The sequence below is a fragment of the Meles meles genome, chromosome 20 (genome assembly GCF_922984935.1).
Source record: "Meles meles chromosome 20, mMelMel3.1 paternal haplotype, whole genome shotgun sequence".
Classification (NCBI taxonomy): domain Eukaryota; kingdom Metazoa; phylum Chordata; class Mammalia; order Carnivora; family Mustelidae; genus Meles; species Meles meles.
Genome location: NC_060085.1, coordinates 12,950,033 through 12,969,611, shown reverse-complemented (window position 1 = coordinate 12,969,611; position 19,579 = coordinate 12,950,033). Strand labels below are relative to the sequence as shown.

Genomic DNA, 19,579 nt, shown 5'->3' with positions numbered 1-19,579 from the left:
GTGTATCTTTCCGGTGTCATGTCAGATGCGGGATCGAAGCTCCGCAGGTGCGAGAATAGAATTGGCAGCTCCTCAGCTCGGGTGTGGGGAGCTCACCGCTGCTCCGGGCTGCCTGTAGGTTGGGGCCTGAGGCCGCCCCAGAGTCCTGTGTTGTCACACCTGCGGGAGATGAGAGGGAGATGAGACACAAGCGTCAAGCATGGCGAGGAGGAGGGGGTGAATTCTGGCTCACTCCACGTTTTCCCCACCTCCAGCCCATGTCGAGTGCCAACAATGCCCTATTTCTATTTGAACGCCCCAACTCAGAAAAGCTGCCTCGGCCAGTGGCTGCTCCCACTTGGATATGCCAGAGCCCTTTCTGCCTTAGAGCTAAACATTCCTCTCTCCTCTAACCTAGGTGACCCATTCCAGAATGACCCCTTCGCAGAACAACAGACGGCTTCGGCAGGTAAAAGCCTTTGCTGAAAAGACCTTTTATTTTCTCATCTGCAGGCTATTTCCAGCCCTAATTCGAGTTGAGGGAAATGGAAAAGCAGCCGCCTGCCAGGCCTCCTATGATAGGACAGCAGGGGGCTTAGAGTCTGAGGAAGCCTGGCAGTGACATTACGCTCCCCTTCACGGTCAGGCGCCCCTTCTTTCCAACCTCACAGCGGCGAGAGAGGGAGAACTAGAAAAGGAGCTCCCGGGTGCCAGGCGGTTCTTTTAGATGTGCCCACAGCAGCTTGGTCCCTTGTGCGCACTTGTGTCGCCTGTGGTAGCGTCAGGGGTCCCTGTGTGGCGCCTGCCCACAGTGGGGTTTCGGTTTACGGGTGCCAGAGGTGGTGACAGCGGCGGCAGCGTGTTCGGGGAAGGACGGCCATCTGCACTGCCTGGAAGCCTAGTGTCTCGTTTCCTCCTGGTGACGGCAGCTTTGCCCCGTGTCCATTCACCGTGCCTGTACTCCGCACTCCAGGGGAAGGAACACACCGAGGGTGCGGTGTTGCGCTCCTGCTACCTGGTTATTTATCGACTTCTGTATTTCTCTTTATTTTTTGACTGAGGTGAAATTCATACAAACACAAAATTCACCATTTTAAAGTGACAATTCAGTGGCATTTGGTACATTTATAACGTACAACCACCACCTCTGTGTAGTTCTAGGACATTTGCACCCCCTAAACAGAAGCCTCATCACATGAATAGTCACGCCCCTTTCCTCCCCCAGCCCCTGGCAACCACCAACCTGCTTTTTGTCTCTGGATTTAGCCGTGTTTTTATTATTAAAATCAGCTTGGTTGGCAGGTGTAATTTACACACAACAAAATCACCAACTTTAAGTGTATAATTAGATAAGCTTTGGTAAATGTGTGCACTTGTGTAAGATAGAGAACATCTCCATCATCCCAGAAGGTTCCCTTGTGCCTCCTACCCCATACCCCCAGGCCCCGGGCAATCACTGTCCTGCTTTCTGCATTATGGTTTTTTCCTTTTGTAGATTTTCATATAAAAGGCATCAGCTATCTGTTCTTTTATATTTGGGCTCTTTCATGAAGCATAATACTGTTTATTCATGGGGTGTATTTTCCTTCACTTTCCAAAACACCCTCTAGATCCATTCGGAGGGGATCCTTTCAAAGAAAGCGACCCATTCCGCGGCTCTGCACCTGACGACTTCTTTAAGAAACAGACAAAGAATGACCCATTTACCTCAGACCCATTCACGAAAAACCCTTCCTTACCCTCAAAGGTGAGTGACGCCGGGGAGGTATAGAGCTAACTGTGTGTGCCCGATGCTTGTCCCTGTGTGGCTTGTCCCATGGCTCAGGCTGTCACATGCAGTGGGCCGGTGAGTCCATGTCAGGAATGCTTGGGTCCCAAAGAGCTCTCTTTTCTGTCTTCCTTTCTGTGCCCCTGTCACTTCAGCTGAGGCCCACTGGGTGGCTTCTCTCTTCTATCACCTACCCCCATTGCTGCCTCGTCTCCCAACAAAACTGAAACAAGACAAAGCATCATGTGCTCCCCACGTGCTCCACACGGCCGCCCTGCCATCTTCCTGGCAGCACTGAAAGTGTGTGAGGCCTTCACGTGCCCCCTCTACCCCTAGCATCTAGCAAACTGTGTGTCTTACACGGTGTTAGGCCCAGTGCACTGCACAAAAAAGCGACTCTGTGATTGAACAGAGAATTCTCGTGTTTAGTGAGGGCAGGGTATAGCCTCCCTTCATGTTCCAGGCTGCATCTCTCCCTCCAGCCCGCACATTCCCTGGTTTTCCTCTTCTCCACAGACCGACTGGTCTTTCGTGCTAGACCCAGGGCTCCTTGAAGGCAAGGATTAATTTGTAACGTTTCTGCTGATGGTCCTGTCATGGGATCCCCCTTTTGTTTCTGCTACTGATCTATGCATGTGGTCTGTGCTCTTACTCTCTGTTGACCAATTTTGTTGAGCTTGTCCATGAGCCAGCTTTTGGCTGTGTTAATTTCCTCTCCTGTTTGCTTCTATTTCACCGATTTCTGCTTTTTTTAATTTCCTTCCTTCTATTTATTTTGGGTTAGTATTTGCTCTTCCATTTCTAACATCTTAAGATTCAACCTTAAGTCACTGACTTTAGACCATCATTTCTAATATAAATATATTGAAACTACACATTTCACTCTAAGCACTACCTAGCTGCATTCCACACATTTTCATATGTTGTATCTTCATTGCCCTTTAGTTTGAGATATTTTCTAGTTTCCCTTGTGATTTCTCTGTTGAAGCATGAATCATTGAAAGTATTGTTTTGTTTCCAGATGTGTGTCCTTTCCTTTCTTTACATATCTTATAATACTGATTTTTATTGATTAAATTGGTCATTAGAGAACACATTTTGTATGTTTGCAGTCCTTTTGAATTTATTGATACCCATATTATGGTTTATGTTGGTGTCCATACTATGTACAATTGAGAAGAATGTCGTTCTGCTGTTGTTGGGTGTCAGCACTCTGTAAATGCCACTTATGTCAGTGTGGTTGTAGTACTGTTTGGATCATCTGTGTCCTTACGGTTTTTGTTTGCTTGTTTTGTAGCTCTACCACTGTACCCATTGCTGAGAGGGGAATGTTAAAGTCTGTGTTGTGGAATTATCTATGTCCCTGTTAATTTTCAAGTTTTGCTTCATGTGTTTTGAAGCTCTGTCAGGTGCCTACACATTTACGCTTCTTGTATCACCCTGATGCAGTAACCTTTTTATCATTATAAAATCTTCCTCTTTTCCTCTGGTGATACCTCCATCTTGAGATCTGTTTTACCACCTATTGAAATAGCCTTCCTTCATCCTTGTTATGCTTACTCTTTGCCTCCTATATCTTTTTTTATCTATTTACTTTCAGTCTCCCTGGGTCTTTCTACACAAAGGGTTTTTTATAGTGAGCTTATAGTTGGGACTGCATTTCTTTCCAGCCAAAATCTCTGCCTTCAAAATAGAGTGTTTAGTCCATGAACATTTAATGTAGTTATTCATATGGTTAGATTTAAGGCTACTGTTTTATTATTTCCTTGCTTTTTATCCCCTGTGTTTGTTCCTCTGTTCCCTCTCTGCCTTCTTTTAGATTATTTAAATGTTTTCTAAAATTCCATTTTCTAGTATCTTCTGGCTTCTTTTAACCATACCTATATCTGTTATTTTTTGGAGGTTCCTTTAGGGATTACCATATACACCCTTAAATTTTCGTAGGCGATCTGGAGTTAATATTCTATCAGTTCATTTCAAATGTAGAGAATGTGCAATCCTGTAGGTCCATTTGTTCACCTCCTCCCCCGCCAGCAGTGCCTCCTCTTATGTTTTCGCTGTCATGGGAGTATATTTAAATATGTCATAAACTCCCTAATACCATCTTGCTTTAATCCATCGTATATGTTAAAAGAGAATTTTTTTAAAGACTTATTTTTAACCCATGTATTTGCCATGTCTGATACCCTTCATTCTTTTCCTTAAGCCTAAAGAACTTTCTTTGGCATTTCTTATAATACAGGTCTACTTTGTTGTCATTCTTTTTTTTTTTTCTTTTAAGATTTTATTTATTTATTTGTCAGAGAGTGGGAGTAAGAGAGAGAGGGAGGGAGTGCACACAAGCAGCGGGACTGGCAGGCAGAGGGAGAAGCAGGCTCCCTGTTGAGCAGGGAGCCTGATGAGGGGCTTGATCCCAGGACCCTGGGATGATAACCTGAGCTGAAGGCAGCCGCTTAATGACTGAGCCTCTCAGGTGTCCCTTTGTTGTCATTCTAGAAGGGTATCTGTGCCCGATCTAGTATTATTTTTTTTCCTTCCAGCGCTTTTAGGATGTTACTCCACTGCCTTCTGGCCTCCCTGTCCTTGAGAAGTCATGGGTCTCTCAGGCAGTTGTTCCCGCATAGGTTACCGTGCTGTTTTCCTCTGGCTGCTTTAGCTCTTTACCACTGCTTTTCAGTAGTTTGACTGTGAAGCATGTGTGTGTGGTTTTCTTTGTATTTAAGCTGTTTGGGGTTTGCTGAGGTCCTTAAATCTGTAAATCAGGTCTTTTACCAAACTTGATAAGTTTTTAGCCATTACTTCTTAGACATTTTCTCCCTCTGCCCTGTTCTCTCCTTCTTTGTGGGATTACAGTTACTTTTTTTTTTTTTTAATTTTTTTTTAAAGATTTTTTTAATTTATTTATTTGACAGACAGAGATCACAAGTAGGCAGAGAGGCAGGCAGAGAGAGAGGAGGAAGCAGGCTCCCTTGCTGAACAGAGAGCCCGATGTGGGGCTCGATCCCAGAACCCTGAGATCATGACCTGAGCCGAAGGCAGAGGCTTTAACCCACTGAGCCACCCAGGTGCCCCTCTACAGTTACTTTTATTTGGAGGTTTTGCTACTGGCTCCACAATCCCTGAGACTCTGTTTTCTCTTCATTCTTTTTTTCTTCTTTTTTCTGTAGATTGGGTACTTTCTACTAATCTGTCTTCAACCTCACTTACTTTTTCTTAATCATCTGTCATTTAGCTGACCTAGTGACATTTTTTTATTCTAGATATTGTACTATTTTCAGTTTTTGAATTTCCATTTGTTTCTTTGTATAGTTTCTGTTTTTCTTCTAAGATCGTCTATCTGTTCCTCCTCTTCTTCTTCTTTTTTTTTTTTTAAGATTTTTAAATTTATTTATGACAGATAGCAAGAGAGGGAAGATAAGCATGGGGGAGCTGGAGAGGGAGAAGCAGGCTTCCCGCCGAGCAGAGAGCTCAACATGGGGCTGGGATCATAACCTGAGCTGAAGGCAGACCCCCGAAGCGTGAGCCACCCAGGCGCCCCACCTTTCCATTCCTCTCAAGTGTACTTTCCTTAACTTCATTAAACACAGTCATTCCTGCTTCAGAGTCATCCTCATCAAAAAATTCTAAAACATCGGGGTCCTCTTGGGATTGGTTCTATTGATTGTCTTTTCCCTTGAGAACTGGCCGCAGGTTTTTCTGGTTCTTGTTGTGTTGCATGATTTGAAGACGTATCCTGTGTACTGTGAGTGCTCCCTCGTGGTGACGGGCTACTGCTGTGTTCCTAGAGCCCAGGTGGTTCCGTTTCAGCAGGCAGTTGACTCGGTGAGGCTCCACTGCACTCACTTTCTCTCACCTGTAGTGGCGTGCCTGTGACCTTAGCTGTAGGTAGGCTGCATTCAGTCTTCCCTCCCTCACACGGTACTGGGGTCAGCCCTTGTCTTGGGCAGAGCTTATCATGAAATTTTGGACTCCCAGTCTCTGCCTCTCCCTTTCCCATGACTGTGGTTGTCCCAGACCACCATCCTCGGGTCTTTAGGCCAGAAAGACAGGGAGTCTTTTGTTGGGGTCTAGCCTTCCAAAACCCTCAGATTATAGCTGTCAAGACAGAAGGCTCAACCTTGGGCTGTTGGCCCCTGCCAACTTGGACTTCCAACTTGGCTAGTCTTCCTGCTCTGGCTCACTTCTGAGCCTTCAGGTAGTTGCTTAGGTTTACTTTTTTTTTTTTTTTTTTTTTGCATTTGTCCAGAGTTTATAGGTCTGCTCAGCAGAGGGGGTTGGTCTGTTGGGATTTTACTCTACCAGCATTTAGCCAGAGTCATCTTCTCATCCTCACGGCCAGCACCGGATTCCATGTATGCAGATGGCAGGAAAGTCCATGGTTGGACGATGGCTGGGTGAATGAATGAACTGCTTTTTACTCTTCCCTCTCTCCTTTCACTCAGCTCGACCCCTTTGAATCCAGTGATCCTTTTTCGTCCTCCAGCGTCTCCTCAAAAGGATCAGGTGAGACTGACGACTTATTTTCCTTCTGCCTCTCCCCCAGCCAGACCCAGTTCCTGCTTTCGTTTCCAAAGCTGTGTGTCCTCAGAGTTTATGTCATTAGTTAGTGGCACCCAGACCCTCGCTTGAGGCACTTCAGCCAAAGCCAGCTCCCCCTAGCAGGTCATCTTTCCCGAAAGGAAGGTTGGGGGCAGTAATTTAGTCAATGATAACACCAGTGGTCCTGGTTACCCTTTACTCATTTCTCTGTACAGACCTTTGATTTGTACCTTCAGATCTTTTTCCTAAAAGAATCCAAGTTTGACTGAGGGACTTTGTACATTAAGTGAAGGGGGAGCATTTGGGTCCCCCCTTGCTTTGGGGGAACAGACCCCACTTGGACCTGCTGCCTTGCCTAGCAGCTCGTGCTCATTGTTGATAGAGTTTGGGTTCATAGGTGGGTGTGGGGGTTATGCAGGCAAGCCGCCCCACTGAAGGAGAAATCTCCACAAAACACCCGCAGACAACCTCCCCGCATGCATGGCATGGGTGGTGGGTCGTTGCGGACCTGCACCTCTCTCCCCGACCCAGGACAGCAGCCTGCTACCCGTAAGCAGTGCTGGCTAGAAGTACAGATAGAGGGCACAGTCGCCGTGGCTCAGCCTGAGGCGGCCATCGTGGTGAGAGGCTTCTGGCCGGGCCGCACCAGCCACGAGCCAGAGTGGGTTGGGGGCAGGGAGGCCCTGTTGAGGAACCGCATCCAGATGTACAACCCTGGCCAGCAAATGCTACTTTCTGGGATGTCCTGTGCTGGGGGCCGTGCACTACCTAGAGGCTGCACTCCCCCGCCCCCGGAGGTGCGTTCTGCAGACGTCCCATAACTCTGCCTGTTACTGCTACTTGCAGGTCCCTTTGGAACCTTAGATCCCTTCGGAAGTGGGTCCTTCAATAGTGCTGAGGGCTTTGCCGACTTCAGCCAGATGTCCAAGGTAAAGCCCCTCCTACAGAGCACGCGCATCTCTGCCAGTGTCTTTGTGCCTCTTGTCGTGGTCGTGTTGTGAGCGGCCAGGCGTGATTGTTAGCACCACGTATGTATCTCCCGGCACCTGTCAGATGCATCCTCACGTGCGGTCATGAGCCGGCAGGCGGGGTCTAGAAAATGCGTGTGGTTGTGATCGGTTCCATTTCCCTTCCTCTGAGCGAAACTGCCAGGGCTCTGCATCCCTCCAAGAGGCCCACGTGTCACTCCTCCAGCTCTCCTGGTATCGCCAGATCTCTGGCAGCAGAGCTGTGGCTGCGCGGGCTCAGAGGAGGTGTCAGGCACAGGGGGCTCAGGAGGGGCACTGGGGGGCAGGCCCAGTGTGCCGGCAGCTGAGGCTGGATCTGTGGGCCCCAGGCTGGAGGCGGGAGGCATCCAGAGAAAGTGAGCCAGTTATGTAAGTGGGAGCTGCCCGAGACAACCGGAGAAGGGTTTGGAAAACAAGGGCTAGGATCTGTGAACAGATATACAGATGGAAAGGAAGCTGCTCAAGACAGATGGTGTTCCCGCAGTTGTCGGGCTGGACAGTATCGGTGTGGCCACTGCCCGTAAATACAGCCCCAGATGGAGTGGAGGCCCTTTTGGGTGGAGGGGCTGGAGAAGTGTGGCTAGAAAGCTGAATCTTCAGCGTAGCAAGAAGTCAGTTAGTAGATCTTGTCCAAAATGGACAGGTCAAGAAATAACAGTAGAAGCCCAGGATTGCGGAGGTAAATCCCAGAAGAAACTGCTGAGAAGTCAAAGGCGTCGGCCATGGTGAGTGGGAAAGGCAACGGTCTGAGAGTCTGCTGCTCTTTGTTACAGTCTTTAGGGTCCTCTGCTTTTGAGCATGAAACGTATTTCTTTGATAAGTATTAAAGGAAACAACCTTAGGTGTGCCCCATGTTGGCCTCCGGGCCCCGTCCCCGGGACCTATTAGTGCTCCGCAGCTTCTCGGCCGTCCCTCAGGCAGATGAGGGCCTCATGGAGCACAGTCTGCAGCCAGCGTCCTGCTTTCTTTACTCACTCCATCAGGCTTCAGTATCCACTGCTCTAGGCTCGGTACCATCAGCATGGGTGGGTGTGGCCACAGGCAGGAAACAGTCCCCATCCCTCATCTCACCTCCTCTCCGGGAGGCTCAGAAGCCAGATGTTGGAGAGGGAGCTGGGGAGGGACTCTCCTGAGCATATGGGAACCGAGCATCCGCGACAAGGAGTCACTTGCTTTCTGGCCCCCTGCCAGCCCCTGCTGGACGTCCCCACCCTGTCATCCCCTTGGAGCATCCTGCCTGCTGGCTCCATGTTCACTCAGCCTGATGGGCACACACTTGTCTGGGCCCTCGACACTTGGGGTGAACTGGGGTGATTTTGGCGCACGGCTTTGAGAAACATTAGAGATTCTGTTTAGGTTTTCAAAGAAGCACGTGAGCGTACATTGTCAAGGTGGCAAATCCAGCTTCTGGCCAGAGAGAGAATGTTTGCCTTCCGGCTGTGGTAGGAGGGAGCTGGTGTAGCCACCTCTCTCGTTCCAGTGCCTGGAGGGAACGAGCCTGCTTCCCCCGTGCGGAAACATTGTGACTCTGATGGTCAGGACATGGTCTGGGATTGGCCCGAAGGCACCAGGGCGGAAGGTCTGCTCGCACGTTTGCCTGTCGCATGGTGGCTGTTACACATGCTGCTGCTCCTCGAGTGAAGCTGTGTGTCCTCTGCTTCCGTCCCTGCTTAGCAGGCAGGAAATCATCTCCTGAAATCAGAGAACTTGTGCCACATGGTGGCAGCAGTCCCCAAATGAAGGGGTCTGCATGGGCTGCTCAAGCCGTGAGCGTGGGCCCTCTTTCCTCTCCCCTCTCCCTTCAGGAGGCTGGCCCCAGCGGCAGAGCCTGGGAGAGTTACCAGGGGCCAGGGCTGAGCTCAGGACAACGGTATGGGCGAGGCCCTGGTTTTGAGAGGTGCCCTGGTAGAAGATGCCTGGGCTGGTGGAGGGCTGCGTGGGGTGGCCAGTCTGGGGGGGCTCCGGACAGCAGAATGGCCAGGACTCTCTCTTCCAGGCAGTCTCTGAGTGTCCTGGGGCTGCCACGAACCCCTGGAGCTAGGTGGTTCAGAGCCTGGCCCTGCTGTCTTTCTGCCTGTTCTAAGCCAACTTCGCCTTTTTCCTCTGACTCGGCTTCCCTCTCCTTGTCCTCCTGTCCCCCGATCAGGCTGCACACACATGTGCACTTAAGACTTAAGAGCTGGTGGCCCCTTCCTGTGCGCGGCGCCGGGCGGGTCGGAGCTGGACGGGGCCGTGGAAGATTTGTCTCGGGTGCTCCTTTGTTTGGTGTCCACGCTCCTGTCAGCGCCTGATGTGCCTCTTGTCCGGCGGAACACCGAGCCCTAACCTTGTCGGTCTGTTTTTCCCTTCGGTTCCCTTTCTGTTTTTCAAGAAAAACATCATGTGTATAAATAAAATGCTGAAGGAAATGAAAGTAAAGTGGCAAGAAGGCTTTTTTTTTTTTTTTTTGGCTTCTTGGTTTTATGTTTTCTTTTGCTAATGTTTTTTACACCGCCAGCTTTTCCCCATCAGAGTGGGGTGGCGAGGTGATGCACCCTGGCGCCCTTTCTTAACTCCACCCTAAACCAAGGGGTCCTCCTCTGCCTGGCGGTGCTGCTTGTTTCTGACAGCCAGTGAGCTGGTTCGGGAGCTTCTTCGGGCTTGCGCTCGAAGTGGAGGTCCCCCCATACCTGCAGAGAGGTTTTTTTTGTTTTTAGACACTGTTAATCTGTCACCTTGCTTTAGGAACAAATTCTGAACATCTGAGAATAAAAACAAGACGCAAACATAATGATTTCACCCCCGTCCCATGAAAAAAAGCTACCTCCGCTCTATCTCCTTGGCGGGTTGGTAGGGCCTTTCCAGTCGTTTCTCCAATGGTGTTTAAAGCTATGCATTCCCACTGAGGGCTGTTTCTTGAAAGTGGAGAGTTGCTTGCCTTAAACCAGCTCTTCAAACTGTGAACCCCAAACATGTTCCTCTTAGAGCTGCTTTTTATAGTGGCTTTTCTCTTATTTTTTCTTTTTTCTTTTTTTTTTTTTTTTTTTGAGCACACTTCACACTGTGCCAGCCCAGAGAGCCCCTGCCGGCTTTACTGAAACTCTTCTAAAAATAGCCACTTTCCCTGAAGCTGTAGCCTGAGGAGGAACGAGTCGGGTCCCAGAGGAGGCTTCTTGGGAAACCTGGAGTCATGAAAAGTGGGATTCGGAAATGACGTGGGCTTGGCGGTCAGAAGGGCTACAGCTCCCAGTCATGGAGAGAGTGGCCTTAATGGTTGGAGCCCTGTCACACCGGAGCAAGCCCACCGGCTCAGTGGGTTTGAGCACAAGAGGGGGGCGGAGAGTCAGCCTGGCGGCTCGTGGTCCAGGCTGCAGCATGTGGGCTGGGGTACTCTATGTGGGGTGTGTCCAGAGGGCTCTGGGCACCACTCACCCCTTCCCCAGAGCTGGTGTGTTCCTGAGCCCCAAGACAAGACTGGCGTCCGTGGGGGACCTTCGGGCCGGTCACGCCTCCTCTTGGCTAAGAAATGGGTTTTGATGGCTGCCTGCTTGTCTCAGGTCATGTGGGAGATATGTGAGCCTGTCTTCTGGTCCATGAATGGCAGAGGCAGGAGCAGAACCCACATGCCCTCCCAGATCATTTGCCCACTCCCCCATCCCCATTCTTCCCCAAACTGCAGACCCTCAACCACCATTTTAAAGCTAAGCTGCGGCTCGACACTTTGTCCCTGCTTCCACGCCGTCTACCCCTGGGGTAAAGTCTGTGGGTAACAGCAAGCAGTGGGCATAAAAGATTGGTAGCTGACGGTGGCATCTGCCCATTTTGCAGGCATCTAAAGGAATTCCGGTCATGGCCACATCCTTGGCATGATAAGTAATTGTGCTGTCTTTGTGCTCTGCAGTCGGGGTGCCCTTTGGAACAGTTTATCCGTGACTTGGTTGCATTTTTGCGGCAGCCTAAGGGCTATGTTGTGTCGTTAATGGTCATTTCACAGATGAGGACACGGAGGTATGGAGCGGTTAGTAGTGCCGGGGCTGGGACTCCAGACCCTAACCCTGACCACTGTGCTCTGCAGCCTGGCCAGGCAGATGTTCCAGAAACTGGAGCTGCAGAATTTTCAGACTCCCTGAGTTTTGTACCTTAAAGGACAAGTGTCCACAGAGCCCAGAGGAGGGAAGCAGCAGCCGTGGAGGGAGGCGCCTCCTTGTCCTACCACGGTCCTGCCAGCCCCATTGGCCTCTCTTGCTCAGAGCTTCCTGGGGGACAGCATAGTCTTGGCAGGGAAACGAGTCTTGCTCATCTGTCCCGCAGCTTCCACGCGGCTTTCTCTGGCCCGCTGAGACCTCGGCCGGCTCTGCCTGGAAAAGGCCCCAGACCTACCTCGGGGGGTGGGCTGCCAGCAGCAGAGGGCAGGGCCCAGGAGCCTTGGCCCTGGAGGCAGACAACATGGGTTCCTACCCTGACTCTACCCCTGAAGTGCTGTGTGACTGCAGGCTGCATCGCCTCTCTGTGCCTCAGTTTCCTTGTGTGTAAAATGGTGGCGTTTTTGGAAAGGAGGTGAGAAGATCAGCACAGAGCCAGCATTTCCTGTCCTGGAGGTCCTGGGCGCTGGTAGAGTTGAACCAGGGTGCCCAGTAGGATGCCCAGCTGCCTCCTCCAGGCTCCCTCCCTCTCACCGAGGGCTGGCCACCTTTTCCCCACCTGAGACTAGTATCTCGGCTATAACTGAGGTATAGGTTGCCACATGCATGTCCTGGTGACCAGATTCCGGGGGGGGGGGGGGCGGGCACGTCCTGTGACCGGATCCCAGTGGAGGGGGGGCCTGAGCTGGCCCATCTATGGCTTGTCTCCCTGCCAGTGGGGGTTTATCGTGCCCAGCACTGTGCTGACTTTCAGGGTGGGGGGTGCCCACGGACACCAGTCATAGCCCGCCACCGGCCCAGCCAGCAACTGTGCTGACCCGTCACCTGGGCCCATTCACGGCAGACCCAGCCGGGGGGGTGGGGGGCACGTGCTTGCCCACGGTGACATGTGTCTTATGGAGTCCCATCAGGATGTCAGGTAGACACAGTTAGCAGGAAGGGGTGTCCGAGCTCTAGGGGGTGGCAGTGAAATCTGGTCTGGTCAGTCTCTGAGGAAAAGAGGGGCTTCGGGTAGACCGAGCTCCCCAGCTGGAGATGCTGTGTCCTTGGGGCCCTGGAGACCAGGAGTTGTTGAGGGTATGGGGGCAGCTACAGAGATGAGATGGGAGAATTGGGTAGTGGGGGCTGTGATGAAGGCCCTGCGTGCCTGAAGAGTGCTCCCGAGGTTAGCTGTGGGTCCTGGGGCTCTCGAGTGCTGTGTACCCACCTGTCCTCTCTGCCCGTCCACCTGCCCTGCATCTCTCTCTTCCTGGGATGACATGGGTCCGATTTGCACTTGGTGGGAGTAGGGGTGGAAGGTCCAGGCTGGAGGAGCCCGATGGGGGCGGCTGAGGGTGTGCCGACAGGACTGGGAGGGGCTCCAACCGGAGTCATGTGTAGGCGGCAGCACCCATGGACCACATGGGGGTGAGGAGGCGGTCTGCTGCCGTTCTGACCCAGTGCCCGGAGCCGCCCGTCACTGACTGGGGACAGCAGCCACATGGGCTGGTACTCAGCCCAGAGGTGGCACACAGAGGGGTCTGTGGCCAGCGCGAGGGTGAGGGTGGAGCCCCTCTCTGAAGCGTGGGCAGGAGGCCCAGGAGATCCTGGGGTCAGGAAAGACTTGCTATCCCTGTGCAGCAGGGGCACATGTGGCAGGGGACGCCCCTCATGTGAAATAAGCCTGTTGAGGTGCAGGGCGGCTCTCGCCTGCTCTGTGTTTGCTGGCTTGCCCCTCCCAGGCCAGAGGGCCCTGGCTGTTGAGGGTAGAGGAAAGCAGGGTCTCGTGAGGGACCCGGGTCCCCCTGGGGGCCCCGCCATGGAGCCCGGAGGGTTGGGGGCCTCGCTGAGGCTCTCGGTACTTGAACGTTGGCTGAATGGACATCCGTTGCCTCCATTTTAATGATTATTTTTGCCTCTCTTTCGTGTCCTCTTTTACAGCCCCCAACTTCTGGTCCTTTCACCTCCTCCTTTGGAGGGGCAGGATTCTCAGATGACCCCTTTAAAAGTAAACAGGACACTCCCGCTCTGCCTCCGAAGAAACCTGCTCCTCCACGGCCTAAACCGCCCAGTGGTCAGTACGCTTTCTTCTCTCGCAGCCGCCCACCCACCGCCAAAGGACGGCGCGGGGAGGGGGACTCAGGGCTTCTCTGTTTACCAGCCCAGAGTGGAGCAGATGCCCGGGGGCCCGCACTCCGAGCACAGGGTCTCCCTACTGCTTAGGGACCTGGGTCCTCACGTGGTGTGTGCCTGGGGCACGCCTCCCATCCCACCCACCCTCACCCCATCTTGGGGGCCCCTTGGCTCCCACCTCAGTGAGGGCCTCCAGGGTGGTCTCCAGAAGCCCAGAGCTTGGCCCTTGTGGCGGTGAGAGCTGCCGCATGGCCCCTGGTGGGGTATGTAGTCAGGACCTCATGACCCTTCTGGCCTCCCCTAACCCGAGCTCTTTCCCAGGTTGGCTGAGGCTACCCCCTCAATCCTGTGCCTCCCTACTGGTTAAGGACTCAGAGTGGGCTTGGGAGTGGGGGTCTTCTTTGGCCGTGTTTGATGTAAGAGGAGGCAGATGGCTCTGGGCTCCCTTCTGCTTGGCTCCTACCGGGTATCTCTCCAGAGAGCTCCAAGCACGGGGCTTCCTGCAGACCTCACCTCTCCTGGCTGTGTCTGGTGCCACCCGATCTCTTTTGATCTTGGCCCTGGGGCCCTACTCTGAGGAGAGGGCCCAGGTGTCCCCCTAAGGATACTGAGGACTTCAAGCTTGTGCAGGGCCTCTCTCTTCTCTGATAGCCATAAGCTGACAAGCCGGGTTGCCAGGCTCGAAAGGAGAAAGCTATCACTTTAAATGGGCCTGGGATTCATCGCAGTTTCCCAGCTCCTTGATCCACTCCTGCTCACTGTTTTCTTGGTGCCCCGGCTCCGGGCAGTCTGACCCATGCTGTCTCAAGACTAGGGGTGGCCACAGGAGACACACATGCTCTCTTGAAACCTTGGTCCCGCCTGAGCTAGCTTCTGCCCTTCAGTTGGCCCAGGGCTCCAATTGGTGGCCCGTGGAACTCTCTAGTCATAGGGCGCCATGGGTCCTAGGCCCTCTGGTCATCCTACATGAGGTCCACCTGTCGAAGTCCTCCTCTTAGTAGAGATGAACGGAGGGGAAGCTATTTTTAAGAGGCTGCCTGCTCTATCCTGTCAGCTGGGCCAGCCAGGGCTTTCTTTCAGGAGGATGGGAGCCCTGCCCTCAGTGCCCACTCTGGCGCTCTAAGGGGACACCCCTGCCAGTCTCCTAATGGAAGGGCATCAGGCCTCCACACTCTGCCTGAAAGATGGGGGCCGAAGCATGTGCACGTGCGCCTGCATACCCACGTACACGTGGGCCGTGGGTTCATGCGTACGTGCAGACGTGTGTGCACAGGGCTCAGGCACTGCTCACATGTGCACACACGTGCACACGTTCCCATGCACCCTCGCATGCACACGCTCTCACAGTGCTTACATGCACTGTATGCACGCTGCATGTGCCCACACGTTGCTGTGTAAAGTGCACGCACACACATGCACGCACACACAGCGACACAGTTGTTGTCAGGCCTCAGGGAAGTTCTCCCCACGCCGGCCAGCAGGTGCAGAGTTTCATGCTCAGGGTTTCTTGGAAACTCTTACTTGAGCTTCCTCCCCTTCCTTGAACCAGTGCTGAGTGTGCTTTTGAACTTGCCCATCACCATCCCCTCTCCCTTGTATTGCCCTCTGCAAGCCTCCCAGCCCCATTTTCGCTGCTGCTTTTAGTGTAGCATGGACTTGTAAAGCAGAGAAGCCATCCTTGTCTCGGAAGTCTTGGGCCTGTACCCTGGGGAGTCTTGGGCTTCTTTGCTCTTGGCTTTGGGCCGCTGCACCCTTGCTCTGCCATGGCCGCTGAGGTGCCAGGTGCCCCAACTCTCCTCGTCATATCCACACCCACAGGATTACCTTGCCAGATCCTAGTAAGACCCACAAGGTAGGACAGGCACTGGGATGCTCTCCTCAGAAGAGGAAAGGGAAGTGAGAGAGGTCGTGTGGGCCACCCACTGTCACACAGCACAGTGCAGCAGGGCCAGCCCTGGACCTCTCCCCCACCCATCTACAGCTGTGACGAGAATCAAAGCAGGAGGTTCAGAGTTCTCACAGGTTCTGGAAGAATGGTGGGTGCATGTGCAGTGTGTAACCTGTAAGCGACCACGACATACTTGCGTTGAGGTCTAAATGTGTTTCGTCTGATTCTCTTACCTAGAAGCAATGGCTGATCAGAAAAACTCTGCGCTGTACACACTGCTGGGTGGTAGGTACAGACGGTGTGGCGACTGTCGTTTGAGCAGCTTCCGGTGGTGGCTCTGCTGTGATTTCATACTAACCTCTAACAACATGGAAACGCGGCCATCAGACACGCACCCCACGCGTGATGTCTGATCCAGCAGTTGACCTTTTAATGAGTTGCATTTGGCGGGGAGGCATTCAGTTCTTTAGGGGACGCACAGGAGGGTGTCTGCCCCACACTCTGCTCTGATGGAGGGAATCGAGGCCCAGCTGTGCATGCTGCCCTCCCCCTCTGTGTCCACACAGTGCAGAGTGAGACTGCTTAGGCCCCAGAGCAGCTGGGAGTTAGCTGGTTGTTTGCAGGACGGGTCAGCAGGTGAGTGCGGGAGGAAGTCCTGCTCAAGGCACAACTCTTATTTTCTGAGCTGCTTAAGATAGGAAGCAGCCAGGCCTGGATGTCCACATTGTGTTGTTTTGTTGTTTTTGTTTTTTAAGAAAGCAAAGTCCAACAGTTTGAAAGTGAGAGAATGGATTGTGCTTCTTTGTTCTTCTCACTAACCTGGCCTATGCCGCATGGAGAGGCCCCGTGGCCAGCATGCCGTGGGGCCGTCGCCACCTGGGAATGCCACCTGATCACATTCAGGGGCCTTCCTGGCATGCAGAGGGAGCTGCGGACCCCGCGTGGCTGAGTGTGGACAAGGCAAAGTGGGTCCCCTGCTGCCAGAGGCCCCGTGGCCCCAATGATGGAGCCATGATCCCATGGAGCTCCCAAGCGGATGGTCCAGACTGCCTGGTGGTAAAGGGTTTTTTTCTAGACCAAACACACAACTCCTGCTGGCACTCACAGAAACTGAGATGGAGGGAGGGCTCTACTGGAGTCTCTAGAACGCTGCCAGGAGCCAGCACCTGGAGGTGGCTCGGATGTGAGGCCCCTAGAACGCAGGAAGGTTGCTGGATCTGGTTCAGTCCACAGCTCTGGACGCTGGAGCCAGGGCCTCGTGTTTTGGCGCTGCCACCTTCTCCTTGAGGGGCTTTAGGCAGGCGTCTCAACCTCACCAAACTCGGTTTCCCGGTCTGAAAATGGGACCAGCTCTGGCCTAGCCCCTGGGCGTGTGGGCAGAGCGCCTTGCACGGTGGTTACTCATGATACGGTGTGTATGACTTGTGTCTCCATCCCATCCCTCGGGTCCCGGGACTAAGACATGGATCCTCCTTCCACAAGTGCCTTCCCCAGGGGCAGACAGAGGCTGGGTCCGAGGCAGCCATGTGCATGCTGGGAGTTACCAGGGGACCCTTTTCCCCATGAGATGGCAGTTTGGCAGACATCTTTGCAGTTGAGAAAGTCAGAGCATGGGTAGTTGGCCCTCAGGGCTCCAGGGTCCACGCTGGGGAAGCTCAGTGCTGGTCGCTTGTCTGGGACCACATGCACGTTTGGGTATGAGTCCAGCATGGTTTTTTATGTCCTACTTCTCCTACACTGCAGCCTGCAGTTTTCACATTCTCTAGGCACTGTTTCTGTTTGTTTTTAAAAACATGACTGAGGTTTACTTGATGTGTGATAAACTCACGTGTGTTAAACGTCAGCCCGTGCAGTCCCGGCGGGGGACCCTTCCCCTGGGAGCCTCAACGAGCGTCCCTGTTGCAAGAGTTCTGGCAGCGTGCCTGGGGGACCAGAGCAGCCCACTGCTGGCCCTCTGTTTTTAGTGCTCAAGATGGGATTTTCTCTTGCTCCGAGCCAGAATGTGTACCCTCAGGGACCATCGGGACCACCCTCTGGTGGCACACCCAGAGCTCCAGTGTCTGCACTGTTGTCTGTGCTCGGAGCTCTTTTCTAGAAAGGTCTATCAAGGTATTTGGTCACCAGCAGGTGCCTGTTCGGGGTTGAGAGAATTGCAGATGCAAAACAGGCCCCACTCGCAGCCTCCGAAACCTGTCAGTTAAAGCTGGTCCTGGCACACCTCCCCCAGGTAAACAATGGTGTATTTTCTGCAACGGAACAGAGACCGAGATCAGTCAGAGCTCACCGCTGAAGAGTTTCTAGGTAAAAGTTGTTGATTTGCAAAGGGAGAAACAGATTTTTTTCAAGGGCAGGAAATGGCTGTGTGGGTGTCAGTGATTGGGCGTCCGCACCCTGGCGACAGATAGCGGGATCCTGCGCCCGGCCCCACCCTTGCCACTTCCTGCAAGTGCAGCCCTGCGTTCGGGCCCTGCAGCGCCCGGGTGACACCAGCTAGCGGGCCTTCACCGCTAACCAGCTAGTCACCTTTAACCTCTCCGCAATTTATTACCCTTTTATTACTGCTAATGACCTTTTCACCTCCAGAATAAAGTCATGCACAGGCCTGGGGTGTCTTTTTTGCCCCTCTGCCCCCTCCCCTCCACACTTCCAAGGAGCACAGGTAAACGAGATAGCATTTAATCCATGTCCTGTTTGAGTCAAAAGATTTAAAAAAAAAAATAAGTTCTGTTTCCCCTAGAACGTGAGTCCCCTCCCACACCTGAGTGTGGATACGCACAGGGTGACTGCGGCTTCTGGCTTCGGGCGCTTTTCTGGTTGCCGCCCACCCATAGGCTGGCCATCCTGGGGGAGCTGCCCCGCGGAACTTGGGTGTGGAGGGAGCCCGGCGGCCCCCCGCGGCTCCCGCCCGTATTCACGCTCGGCGCTCAGCGCTCTTCGGGGCCAGGCTGAAGGTGAGACGGGGCCAGCCGTCCTTCGCCCGCGTGGGTCCCGACCTCTTGTTTGTGCTCAGGATCCACTTTTAAAATGGCTTCTCCAGTTGAGCCGTGCGGTTAGCACCTCAGCCTTGAGCTTAACTACTTTAATTCCGTTCCCACGATGATTTCAAAGAGATAATTCGGTGGGTACATGTGAAGTTCTAGAACGGGACAAGAGCGGTTCACCGCCATCTCAAGAAGCCTGGAAAATCCCAGTACTTGCTGGCCAGCCAGGGTTGGGGTGCTCCAGCGGAGTCCCTGGTGCCCAGCCTGGTAGAGGACGCCTTTCCCGCCTGCCGCCCCCACCATGGGGCGGGGGGCGGGTCTGTGTCTGGCCTGGCGGTGACGCCCTGACAGCGCGGGTGCTCGCTGCCAGCCCCGCTCCCAGCAGAAGGAGAAACACCCCTTTCCTCTTGGCCTCTTCCTTGTGAAATGCCTGGAGGCCGACTGTTCTTTGGGCTACATTTCTACTGCACGAAGTCGGCTGAGTTTGAAAATAGAAGCATTTGCCTATCTTAGCACACGCCCACCCTCCTGCACCTCGGAGGGAAGATTGAGTGGGAGTTTGGTGACACAGTTGTCACCTGTCGTTCAGTGGCTTAGGGTCCTAGAGCAGAGGAATCAGAGCTTGGCCAGCCAGGCTCCTGGGGGGCTGTGGGGCCTCAGGGTGGAGTGCAGGCATCCTGCATCTGAGCACAGCTAGGAAGACACAGGAGCCGCCACCCTGCGCCTGCCCGCGTCCCCTCCCTCACCATCTCCAGTGCCTCCTGTACCTGCTGCCACAGCTCCCCCTTGCCCTTGGTTCCACCTGTAGCAAGGTGAGGGAGTCGAGGAAGATGTGCCCAGCATGGCCCCTACTTTTCCACGGTCCCTCATGCCTTCGTTGCTCAGATTCAAAGGCCCTGTCAGCCCCCCTCCCTCCGCCGCTGTCAGCTGAAGAATAGCACAGGCACATGCGTGGGATGGACGTGTGGGGCGCGGGGGCACAGTCTGGCCGTACAGAGAGCAAGAGTGGGAGGCCCCGCGTTCTGTGACAGTCTCTTCTGACTCCTTCAAAGCGGCCCCCACAACAGGAGGGAGCGCCTGGTGGGCTGTGCAGCCCCCGTGCACGCACGCCTCCTAACCGTCCTTCTGACCCGCCACGTGACACTCTGGTGATCTTGTTAAATGTGGGTACGACGCCTTTGTGC

The 19,579-nt window shown here is 53.5% G+C and overlaps 1 protein-coding gene across 13 annotated transcripts in view; it reads left to right on the top strand.

Annotated features, from left to right (window-relative positions):
• EPS15L1 (epidermal growth factor receptor pathway substrate 15 like 1) overlaps positions 1–19,579 on the top strand; it is a 98,051-nt gene that overhangs the window by 63,457 nt on the left and 15,015 nt on the right. For 9 of the 13 annotated variants that reach the window (XM_045990582.1, XM_045990575.1, XM_045990579.1 and 6 more), the window contains 6 exons: positions 398–448; positions 1,590–1,726; positions 6,190–6,250; positions 7,133–7,215; positions 13,335–13,467; positions 15,652–15,699. In XM_045990582.1, the coding sequence (XP_045846538.1) occupies positions 398–448; positions 1,590–1,726; positions 6,190–6,250; positions 7,133–7,215; positions 13,335–13,467; positions 15,652–15,699 (513 nt within the window). The remainder of the gene's footprint in view (positions 1–397; positions 449–1,589; positions 1,727–6,189; positions 6,251–7,132; positions 7,216–13,334; positions 13,468–15,651; positions 15,700–19,579) is intronic. The other 4 variants (XM_045990577.1, XM_045990576.1, XM_045990585.1 and 1 more) reach the window with 2 other exon arrangements.